This window comes from Callorhinus ursinus, unplaced genomic scaffold (genome assembly GCF_003265705.2).
Source record: "Callorhinus ursinus isolate GAN/ISIS: 27379988/994484 unplaced genomic scaffold, GSC_fseal_2.0 scaffold87, whole genome shotgun sequence".
Classification (NCBI taxonomy): domain Eukaryota; kingdom Metazoa; phylum Chordata; class Mammalia; order Carnivora; family Otariidae; genus Callorhinus; species Callorhinus ursinus.
Window position 1 is genome coordinate 2247091 of NW_027397149.1, and position 12009 is coordinate 2259099.

Consider the following 12009-nt stretch of genomic DNA (forward strand, 5'->3'; position numbering starts at 1 on the left):
TTTGGGATTATTTAGACAAGCTAGGCTAAATTTCATCTTGGCATTATTAATTCTTTGAGAAAGTGTACTAAGCAAATGAGCAGGATAAGTGGGGGAAATGTTGAATATTTGCTCTGGGGAGAGCAAAAGCAAATGAACAGCTTTAAAATCCTTTCTAATTACGTTGATGTGCTGAACTTTTGTCTAATTATTATGTTCCTTGAAAACTGAGTAGAAATATTTTTTTCTTGAACCATCTCGTATTTTAAAAGCACTGGAGGAAATGTGACTTTAACATAAAGGTGAACACTTCATAGCAGAAGACTCACATGTTGCCAGTTTACTTTCAGGTAAATGAAAAATGTCACACGTCGGCTTCTCTTTTAAACAAACAGTGAGCTAATTACAAAGATTATTATTTGCTAGAGAGCTTCAGCAGATTCCCTCCTCCCTCGTCTGCCAGCTGAAGTCTGCCCATTTGCAGATAATTAACAGCATTAGCTACCACGCCAGAGCACTTTTTACATGCCAGACTTGCTGTTAAGTGCGTTCATGCATAGTCTCATTGAATTCACCAGTGGATTACCAGACAAAACAAAGTAAGCCTTATCATCAGCTCGATTTTATTGACAGGAAAACTGAGGCTCAGAGAGGTCAAGAGAACATAGTTGAGATGTGAATCCACCGGTATACAGCCCCCCAAATTATATCAACATTACATCATGCCGCATTGCAGGGCCAGATAAAACGTGCCCCAAATCAAAACCAATGGGCCAGGAAAAATGTTGTGAAAAACCATGGTGATTTGGCCATGCAGAATCAACCAAATTACAATCCAGTTTGGGGATATTTGGTAGATACTTAGGCTTTTGTAAGTTTGGGAAGTAAACATTTTTTTTAACAAGGCCAGGCTTGGCTTATCTAGTTGGCTAGACTCACAGTTCATCACAGTATGCTTCACTTTACCCAACAGGTATGTGCCTATAAAACTGTTGTGTAAATTTTTAGTTTTCAGTTTTGTTTTCTTTTAAGATTTTATTTATTTATTTGACAGAGAGAGAGATAGCGAGAGCAGGAACACAAGCAGGGGGAGTGGGAGAGGGAGAAGCAGGCCCCCTGCCGAGCAGGAAGCCCGATGCAGGACTCGATCCTAGGACCCCGGGATCATGACCTGAGCCGAAGGCAGATGCTTAACGGCTGAGCCACCCAGGCGCCCTAGTTTTCAGTTTTAAAAATTGTAATGGAAAAGGGATCCTTTGAATGCTAAATCTAATCTTAGGGAAAATGCTTTCTTTTTTTTAAGATTTTATTTATTCATTTGAGACACAGAGATACAGGGAGAGAAAGACAGCATGAGCAGGGGGAGATGCAGAGGGAGAGAGAGAGAAGCAGACTCCCCGCCGAGCCAGGAGCCTGATGCGGGGCTCAATCCAGGATCGTGGTCTCATGACCTGAGCCGAAGACAGATGCCTAACCATCTGAGCCACCCAGGTGCCACAGGCAAATGCTTTCTTAAAGAGAACACATTTTTCCTTTTTGTAACCAATCTGAAAATTAATAGGTGCCTTGATTGGGCCATGATAATGCTCCAGGAGTGAGCAAGATGATGACAGAACTGACTTCTTGAAAATGGTCTAGGGGCATCTGGGTGGCTCAGTCGGTTGGGTGTCTGCCTTCAGCTTGGGTCCTGATCCCAGGGTCCTGGGATGGAGCCCCACATCAGGCTCCCCGCTCAGTGGGGAGTCTGCTTCTCCCTCTCCCTCTGCTCCTGCTTGTGTGTGTGCTCTCTCTCTCTCTTGCTCACTCTCTCTCTCTCAAATAAATAAATAAAATCTTCAAAAAAAGAAAGAAAATGGTCTATAGCAATGTTTCTCAAACTGTTTTCCCTAGACTCTGGGAGGAAGAGGGGTTCACAAGGACAAAACTATTTTCATCACAATTCTAAGACATCTTCACTGTGTTGATATTTGCACTGATGATGGGAAAGCAACAGTAGGTAAAACTGCTTGTGGCCTGAGCTGCTACAAGGCAGCGGCACCAAACTGTCCTAGTAATCATTATATTCTTTATCATGTATTCATGATAAAACAACAACAACAACAAAATCACTTTCACCTAAGAATATCCTTACGAAATTGTAAAAATTAATTTTATTCAATTTCACCTCAGGAGTACACATCTTTTTAATATTCTGTGTGACACAATGGGAAGTGCACATCAAGCACTTCTGCTATAAGCCAAAGAAAACACTTGTGTGCTTGTTTGAGTTACCAGCTGAACTAGCCACATACATACAGAATGCCATTTTTACTTGAATGCATAACTAACAAACTATGGTTATTCAGACTTGGGTATTTCACAGACATTTTCTCAATATGTAAAAAAAAGTGAGTCAGTCTTTTCAAGGAAACAACTGATAGTGTTTTTTGCCCAAATGAAAACTTGTTTCTACTACCTTGAGTTTAGCACCTTAAACTTTTTTCTAAAAAAATGAGATAGGTGGTGATATTAACAAATGGGATTTTCTTGATATTGTATAATGACATTCCACTTGGTATTACATAATGGAATTTGAAATGTCAACATGTGGAAGATCTGCATAACTCAGTAAGCCAACATTTTCCAAATGACCAATGCCTAATGTAATAAAATCATACATGGGCAAAATATCTGAAAAAAGGGCAAGATAAATCAATGGATTTTAATGTAACAGAGTACAAAAGTTCATCAATCTGGTTTCAGATGGTACACTGTACATACCCTTCAAGAAACTACCACTTGCTAAGTTTTGGTGTAGTATCAAAAAAGAATGTCTACCATTAAAATCTATGAGGCCAGACTTTCTGCATATACATTAGCCAAAAGTCACAACAATTTGGTTGCTGAAGCCGAAATGAGAGTCTATTTCCTATCAAGCCAGACATTGAAGAGACTTGAGACAATGTAAAATAACGCCCTTCTTCCCACTAGTTTTTTTGGAGGGGGGGGCATAGCTATTTTTCATTAAAATTATTAATTATATTCAGAAGTAATGGGTTTAGTGTTATTTTTTTAAGACTTATTTTATTGAGAGAGAGAGCACACGTGAGTGTGGGGAGGGGCAGAGGGAGAGAATCTTAAGCAGACTCCCTGCTGAGTGTGGAGCCCAATGCGGGGCTCAATCTCACAACCCGTGAGATCATGACCTGAGCCGAAACCAAGATCTGGATGTTTAACCAAGTAAGTCACCCAGGTGCCCCAAATTTACTGTTATTTTTAAGTAACTGATAAATGAATGTTTTAAGATTTTATAAGCTTTAATTCCTGATACGGTAAATATCATAGATATACTATACATAAAGCTCTTTTGAGGTAAGAGCGTAAAGGTGTCCTGAGATCAAAAGTATTTGAGAACTGTTGTTCTGTAGCAATGTTACATTGATCTTTCCACAAGGCAAACTGCAAATGACATTTTATAGTACCTCTGAAGTACAAAGGGCAAAGATGTCTTTTAAGTACATATCAGACTGTTGAATTAAAAAAAATTTTTCCCCCACACTGCATTAAGTGGGTACAAGGAACACATTCCCAGAAGTAAGGGATGGTGGTGAAATGAGAACAATGATCTGGATTCTAGCACAGATCCTAACAGTCTGTCTAGACATTAGTCTTCCTACCTTCAAAATGAGATTAGAGTAGCCTATTTTTAGATTATTTTGAATGGTCAGTTCCATGATTCTAATCAGGGAACCCTAAATAGTGGCCCACAGGCGGCATCTGGACATCTGGCCCTCAGACTGATTGGCTGTCATGGTATTTAGAGAAGTGCCCCAGGAAAATAACTGGTTGGAACTGAGTGAGAAGCTTTCCTTTCAGAAAGGGAATTGATTTTCAGTCACAGCCCAATCCAGCCCACCAGATTTGCCCCTGCAGATATTGCCATTTGCAACGTCTGGAATGAAGGGCCTCTGAAATCCGTTCCAAATCTCAAAGCTCTATAATTCAGCTCCAGAGGCAGAGTGTCTGAGTTTCTTACTCTGCCGCTTGCTGGCTGTTTGATTTGGGGCAAGTTAACTTAACTTCTTTGAGCCTCAGTTTCTTCATTTGCAAAACAGGATCACACCACTGACCTCAATGGGCTGTTATGAAGCTTAACGACGTGTTACCTGACAGTCTTGCAGAGTTCCTGGCACTGAACAGTACTCAAAGCTCAGAAAAAGAGTATGCCCTCGACTTGGTCCACCCACCTTACCAACTCCGTTTGCCCAGTAGCTGACGACCGCACTCCCCAGGATGACGCTTACCCCCATACCAACTCCCAGATTTCACAGTTCCACACCCGAGGAAGACACACAAGACCCCCCTTCAGACTTCTACCTCTTTCCACTCTAAACCTCTCCTGAGCCTCCGGCCTGTACCGGGTTCCTACACTAACACAGCTCTGCACAGGGGCCAAACCACTGACCACTCCCCCCCAGCCTCTTCTTCCCATCCCGGACCACTAGGGCTCCCTTTCCCTCCGACCAGAGACCACCCTGGGTCAGGCAGTGGCGGCCAAGGGCTGTCTTTCCTAGGATTCTGTCCGAGGGAGCCGAGGGAGATATGGGAGAATAACTGCCCAACCGCCCGGAGGGGCCCATGGCCACTCACCGTCCATCCCTAGAGGCGGCGGTTCCGGGTGCTCGAACCGGAAGCGGCCCCTACAGTGTTTGCAGTTCCCCTGGTTACTGCGGGCTTCCGGACCAATGGCGGTGGAGTCCCGCGGACTGATCCCGCCCCCAAAGGTCGTGACGTCACGCCGGAGCTCTGGAACTCCTCCTCCTATCTCTAGGTCCAACCCGCCTCCGAGGGCTGCCGATCGTTGTGCGCAGGCGCGCTGGAGGGCCCTTAGTGTCCTGGTGCGCAGGCGCCCGGGGAGCTGCAAACAGAAGTAGCAATGGACGCGCTGGAGTCGTTGTTGGACGAGGTGGCCCTGGAGGGGCTTGATGGCCTGTGTCTGCCCGCGCTTTGGAGCCGTCTGGAGACGCGAGTGCCTCCCTTCCCGCTGCCTTTGGAGCCTTACACGCAGGAGTTCCTCTGGCGGGCCCTTGCCACCCACCCGGGCATCAGCTTCTATGAAGAGCCTCGGGAGCGACCCGACCTCCAGCTCCAGGACCGGTCAGCGGCCTGGCCCTGAGGCGGGCGGGCGGTCAGGCGGGCGCAGAGCCCGGCGTCCGATGGCGCTGGGAGGGGCCCAGGTTCTGATGGGAGGGGGCGGGGGAAAGGAGTGGCATCGGGGGAGGACCGCGAGTCTGATGGGGGGCGCGGTGTAAGGGTGGCTGGGGGTCCCTCGGGCCTGGTAGAGCTCGGACGTCTGGTGGAGTTTGGGGTCGTCTAGTGATGTCCCATTCGGTCCGTGTAGGTGTTTGGATGGTGGTGAGCAGGACTGGGGAGGGGTTATTCTTCAGGCTTCAAAGAGTACTCCTCTTTCGTGGTGGATAGGAAATCAGTTTAGATCAAGACTGGAGACCGTTGAGTTTAGCCACTCTTTGTGGGGCATTCATTCAGTGCTGGGCTAGAGAGCCTGAGGCAACTAGAGATCTGCATAACAGCACGTTTAGCAGTAGTAATAATAACAACAGCGGCTAGCATTTATTGAGTGCTTATTTTTGGCCTGGTAACTATATTATAAGCTCCTGTTCTGGCAGCTTCAGGAGATTGAACTCACTTGATCCTCAGCAATAGGAGCTGTTATCTTCCCCATTTTGCAGAAGAAGAAATGGAGTCGTAGATTAAGTAACCTGTCCAACGTTACAGAGATTATAAGTGACCGAATGTTGATTTGAACCCAGGCAGTCTGTCACTATAGAGTCTGCTGTTGTGCCGAATTGACAGAAGTTCCCAGAGATAATACTACCCAAAACAAGACTTAAAGATTGGATTTAGGTGACCAGTTGGCAGAGTATTCTGGAGAGAGAATAGGAAATGTGAAAGCCTCGAGGAAGAGAAATAAGTTAAGTTTGGTTGAAGTGTAGGATTGGGAGATGGGGAATGGGGAATAATAGTTGGCACTTGCATATGTTTATTGTGAGCTGGGACTTGCTAAGATCCTGACATATAGCAAGTTAATTTTTACAATAACCTTAGGAGGTGGGTATTATCACCCCCATTTTCCCGAAGAGGAAATTCGGCCACAGAGAGGATAAGCGACTTGTTCAAGATTATCAACTAGCAAGAGCAGAACCCAGAATTTGAATCCTTGAAGTTTGGGGTACAGAATCCTCTCTGCCCTTAACCAGATTAGACTGGAGAGGTAATCAGTGGTCTTTTAATCCACTTCAAGAGTTTATCCTTTATCAAAAGAACGGTTGGAAGTTCCCCCCTCCCCCCACCCCACCCAAAGGAGGGTCAGACTGAGGGCAAACTGTGAAGGTGAGAGATTTTAGTAATCCAATCAGAAACAACCAATCATGGTTTTGACGTGGTTTGTAGGTTGGAGTTCGGAGCCAATGGGGGAGAAAGAATTCTGCAGGAGTCTTTGGTGCTAGAAGGCTTTCGTTAAAGCCCGGGGACAGGGCCCTCTGGGTAGAAAGAGCTACACTGGGGTTGTGAGGAGGGACTGATTTATACACTTTGAAGTTGGGGGAAGTAAAGACAAAGGGAGGTTTCCAAAAGGACTCCTATGCTAAAGAAGACTCACCAGGACCCTGGAGGCCTGGCTGTTTGCAAGCTAAGGTGGTTCTTCCCTCTAGAGAAGCCTTAACTTTAAGACAGTTGGGAGCTTCCTGGAGGAACTATACTCTTCCTGCCTTAAGTGACAGTGGGCTGCAGGTTATAAGGAAATTTTCTTCTTGCCTTTGTTTCCCCACATCAGTTTTGCTTACTGTGGTACAGCTGAGAATAAGAGAAGCAAATGGAATCAAGACGTAATGAAGCAGAAGAATCAAGAGGATTTGGTGACTGGACGTGGGGTATAAGGAGAGGGGGGCATCAGGGATAATGGCTTCTGGTTCCTGATATTTGGGTTCCTGAGTGAATATTGATGTCCTTCACTGTTAGTAGGGAACACAGAAGAGCAGCAAGGTGGTTGAATCTCGGGGGAGGTGGGCAAGATGCTGAATGTACTTTGAGACACATTGAGTTCAAGGTTCATTTGGGTGATCCAAGTGGAGATTCTGTTTAGTAAACATGTGGTTTCATGGGCGAAAGCAGGCCAGAGGGAGGGATGGGGCTGGACATGGGGAGTCTTCCATATGGTTGGATATTGAAGCCGTGGGCCAGGATCATCCCTGGAAGAGAATGCGGTGTGATGGGAGCCACTAAGACATGGCCCTCAGGTGCACCTACATGGAAAGGCTGGAGGGTCAACTAGGAAGGTCAAAGAAGCCTAGGAAGGTGTGACTGGAGAGAGGACAGCAGCCCACAGCTGCCTCCAGGCAGATGGCCCAAGATGTGATTTGGGAATGGAGAGTAAAGCAGGGCAGAGGTCACAGAGAAGGCGAGGAGGGAAAGAGCTGATAAATAGAAGTGGGTTTTAGCGTCAACTAGACTAGCTTGTGAGCAGGGTTTGTAAGGAAAGCCTTACAAACTTGGCTAATTCAGTAAGGGAAGAAACGCAAGTCAAAGTTGTCCCCATGGCACTGATACGACATAACTGGGAGAAAGCGGAAAGGCGGGACTTCACTGGAGGCGGGGAGAGGCAGTCATAACTTTGATTTGGATCTCCTTGAATTAAAGGTGTTTGGAGGAAAAGACAGGACTGAGGATTCCGAGGTGAAAATTGTTAACAGATTTGCAGGCACTGGATTTGGAGGGAAACCGAAAGGCCATGACTTGGGCCAGTAAGATGGTTCTGGTTCTAGCATTCAGCTTCTGGAATGGATTTGGGGGACCCTGGAAAGGTCTGTGTTCTCTGGGGTAGAAAGGCAGGAATGCTGCTCTAATCTGCATTTGCAAGGCTGGAGGACCGAGTGAGCTCACTCCTCTCTGATCTCAGTGGGAGGTTGTCAGAAGAATGCGCCAGGGGCGCCTGGGTGGCTCTGTCAGTTAAGCATCCGGCTCTTGGTTTCTGGTTTCAGCCCAGGTCATGATCTCAGGGTCGTGAGATCCAGCCCTGTGTTGGGCTCCCAGCATGAAGTCCGCCTGAGATTCTTTACCTCTTTCCCTCCCTCCTGGAGCGCTAGCTCTCTAAAAATAAATAAAATCTTTAATTAAAAAAAAGAAAGAAAGAAAGAAAAGAAGAATGAGCCAAGTATGTATTATTTGAAAATCTGAGTTGTGGTTTGGTATTTGTCTCTTTCTCCCTTTTAGGTATGAAGAGATTGACTTGGAAACCGGAATTTTGGAGTCCCGGAGGGATCCAGTTGCTTTGGAGGATGTCTACCCCATTCACATGATCTTAGAGAATAAGGACGGCATCCAGGGCTCATGCCGGTACTTCAAGGAGAGGAAAAACATAACCAGTGACATCAGGACCAAGTCTCTACAGCCCCGTTGTATGATGGTGGAAGCCTTCGGCAGGTAACCGATCCGCACCCAGAGAGCCTCACAGGCCTTCTGCTGCCTTGAGCCAGGGGGGACCAGTCAGAGCCTGGACACTGGTCTGTGTGTCAGCCCCGCGCCAAGCCTCCACCTTCTGCACTCCACTTTCACTGGCGCTGATTTTGCTCAGGGGCCTACCTTCCTCTTTCCCTTGGGTCCGCAGTCCTGGCACAGTTGGGCAGAGCAGCCGGCTCTCATTTGGATCAGTGCCTTTCCTTCTCTTGCCCAGGCTTGGGGGGGGTGTCCAGTTCCCCGGAGTGGCTAATCCGAGCTCTTACATTCTCCAGCCCATCCCCACTCCCACCTCCCTCCCTCCCCACTTCACAGAACAGGGAAAAGCTGCCGACTTCCATCTCCTTCCGCTTGCAGCTTTGCCATATCTATTTACCCTTTCCATCAGCTCAGATGCAACGAGAAGCTGCTGCCCCGGCCCCCCCCCCCCCCCCCCCCCGCATTTCTCCAGCCCAGCTCCCGGCACCTCCCGCTCTTTCCTGCGGGTGCTCTCTCCTCAGCCCTCATGACTCAGCCATCTCACAACAGGACCACCTCTTGACCTCGGGTCCCCCGTGACCCTAGATCGCTCTGTGCCACTTGGGGCTGTGCTTCCTGGAAGAAATAGCCACCCTCGCTCTTTCTCCCCTTCACTCCTCTGCCCGCTGATGTCTGCCGTTATTACTTCACTGAAATCTTATCCTCTGAGATTCCCAGTAACAAGCCTGTGGACGCTGTTTGGCCCTTAAGCTCCTTGACCCCTCCGCCCCGTCAGGGAGTTTTAAAGCTCTTGCCCCGTGGCTACCCGCTTTGTTTTTCTTTTCTTTTTTTTTAAAGGTTTTATTTATTTATTCATGAGAGACAGAGAGAGAGAGAAGCAGGCCCCCGCGGAGCAGGAAGCCCAATGCGGGACTCAGTCCCAGGACCCTGGGATCATGACCTGAGCCGAAGGCAGCCGCTTAACCATCTGAGCCACCCAGGCGCCCTGCTTTGTTTTTCTGTTCTGGCCGATCCTCACCAGCTCCCTCATGGGCTCCCCGACTTCCGTCCACCCCTTAAACGTTGGGCTGCTCCCAAGGGGTCTATCTCTTCCCTAGGTGTCCCCCAAGTGCCACATACGGAGTTCAGTAGCCTCTTGTTCAGTGTGCCCAGAAGTCGAGTGTCATACTCCTTCCCCCCAAACCTGCCTCCTCTTCCTTCCTTGCCTCTTTTGTGATTTCCTCTGCTCTGGGTGTTCCCATGTGCCTGCTGTACAAGCCGCAGACTTGGGACTCCTGGGCCCCTTTTCTCCATACTTCTGCATGCAACTGGCCACCAAGTCCTGTGGACTTGACCTTCGAGCTTTATCTCCAACCCCCTTTGGCCTCAGAATAGTGCAAGAGTCTCCTGCCTACCTTCTTGCTGTCTCTCTCTCCCTCCCTCCCTCTCTCTTTTTTTTTATAATTTATTTATTTGAGAGAGAGAGAGAGAGAAAATCCCAAGCAGCCTCCGCAGTAATGATAGATCCTGACACAGAGCTTGATCACATGACCCTGAGATCATGACCTGAGCCAAAATCAAGAATCAGATGCTCAGCCAGATGCCCCTGTCTCTCCTCTTTGGAACTTTCCATACCACATGGCACATTTTTCTCTAAGATGGAATTGTGATGAATAGTGCCTTGGTCACTCAGGAGATGCTTCCGACTAGGCACATATGTCCCGTACACGTGCTTTGTTTAGCCAGCACGGTGTTTTGTTTTTAATTTTATTTCATTGCTCATATTTAAAATCTGGATATCTAGCTCCTCTGAAAAAAAAATCACGGGATCTAGCTGCACTGGACTGATTTTTTACTTGGTGGCATAGGCCAGAGCCATGAGCCATGTCCCACCTAGTGCTCCATGCCCTGCAGCTGCCTGTCCCCTGACCTGAACCCATCAGGCTCTGTAGGACCTACCCTCTGCCCCCCCCCAGCTCTCTGACTGTAGCCCCTCAATTTCCCGAGTCTTCTTTATGCTGTGGCCCAAACATGCAGGGCTCATTTCTGTCTCAGGTCTATGGCATGTGCTATTCCTTCTGCTTAGAATGTTCTGCCTCAGATCTTCACATCTCCACACCCTCCTCTTCATTCAGTCTTCAACCTGGCTCCTCAAAAAAAAAGTGTCCCTGTTGCCCAGGCACCATTATGTTACTCATTGTCGCACCAAAAATGGTCATTTATTTATTTATTGAGAGAGAGAACAAGAGAGCACGAGTATGTGTGCACGAGGTGGGGAGGGGCAAAGGGAGAGGGAATGAATCTTGAGCGGGCTCTGTGCCCAGTGCGGAGCCCCACGCAGAACTTGAGTTCATGACCCTGATATTATGACCTGACCCAAAATCAAGAGTCAGATGCTTAACTGACTGAGCCACCCAGGTGCCCCCATACCAAAAGTGGTCCAAAGTGTTTATTCACGTCACCCCTTCCTCACCAGACCATAAACTCTTTGAGGGCAGAAACTCTGTCTTGTTCATGGCTGTATCTCTAGGATCTAGAATATGCCTGGCACAACATCAACTCCAGGTTGCATGCATGTCATCAGTCAGTCACTGCATGTTGACTGATTGATGATCCTGTTGGGTGTTGGAGTTAAAACCCCTGACCTCTGTCATGACATCTAAACTCCCCGGGGTGGCATTGCAGGGCCCTTCAGGATGTGGACTCCCACCCACCTCTTGAGCTCTCCTTTCTTGCTTGCGAGCCCACCCCAGACTTACCAGCCAGGCCACGCCACTTGCTTCCCAGGACAGGTGTGCTCCTTCATGCCTTTGGAAACTTGCAGGTTCTGCTTCCTTGTCCTTCACCCACCCCATTGACTGCTAATTCTGGAATCCCCTCCTATGGGAGTGTTCCCTAGTTACGATGCACACGTTCTGTTCACACACACAGGCTGGAATGGAGGCTGTGCACATAATGGCATTTCATAGGCTCGACCACCAGCGTTGCTGTCTACCAGCTCTTGGGCCATAGCATAATTGCTCACTCTCTGGACTTTCTCCTTCAGTGGACTGTGAGCTCCTTGCCGGGAGATAACACTTTTATTTATCTTGGTATCTCTGGTACTTTGCATTGTGCTTAATCAGTATTTGACATCCTGGCTGATGACCACACTCAGCAGTTTCAGCCTAGCGGGAGTCACTGAGTCAGCTAACTGGAAATGTTGGGATTATAATGTACAGTGTAGTAAACAAATCTGAGTGCATTTGAAAAGCAGCAGACCTGTTCCCCTGGTTTCGAACTTGATTTTCCCAGCTGACCTCTTCCAGTTTAACTTGTCAGCCTGTTTTGAGATGAGAGAACATAGATCCTAAGTACATAGATCCTAAGTCTGTGACATGCAGACACAGGAAGTGGACTGTCTCTCTCTCATGTGTATTCACAGCCTAACATTTCTTCCCGAGGATGGATTCTGCAGACCTCCATGACTGCAGAAGACTCATTGTAGGTTACACACAATGCCAACAAACCTGCAGTGAGTTAAAAGGAAGACAACCCCTTTGATCTTTTGGCCCAGTTGGT

The 12009-nt window shown here is 47.7% G+C and overlaps 2 protein-coding genes across 6 annotated transcripts in view; one reads left to right on the forward strand and one right to left on the reverse strand.

The window, feature by feature from the left end:
- Nucleotides 1-4734, reverse strand: part of KATNIP (katanin interacting protein) — a 191256-nt gene extending 186522 nt beyond the window's left edge. For 4 of the 5 annotated variants that reach the window (XM_073888100.1, XM_025853741.2, XM_073888099.1 and 1 more), the window contains exon 1: nt 4609-4725. In XM_073888100.1, the coding sequence (XP_073744201.1) occupies nt 4609-4615 (7 nt within the window). In that variant the 5' untranslated portion in view covers nt 4616-4725. Of the gene's footprint in view, nt 1-4608 lie in introns of all 5 variants that reach the window. The other variant, XM_025853742.2, reaches the window with a different exon arrangement.
- A 104-nt stretch (nt 4735-4838) lies between these two features.
- The window catches only part of GTF3C1 (general transcription factor IIIC subunit 1), a 71409-nt gene continuing 64238 nt past the window's right edge, over nt 4839-12009 (forward strand). The window contains exons 1-2 of the mRNA XM_025853781.2: nt 4839-5115; nt 8248-8457. Of these exons, the coding sequence (XP_025709566.1) occupies nt 4895-5115; nt 8248-8457 (431 nt within the window). The 5' untranslated portion in view covers nt 4839-4894. The remainder of the gene's footprint in view (nt 5116-8247; nt 8458-12009) is intronic.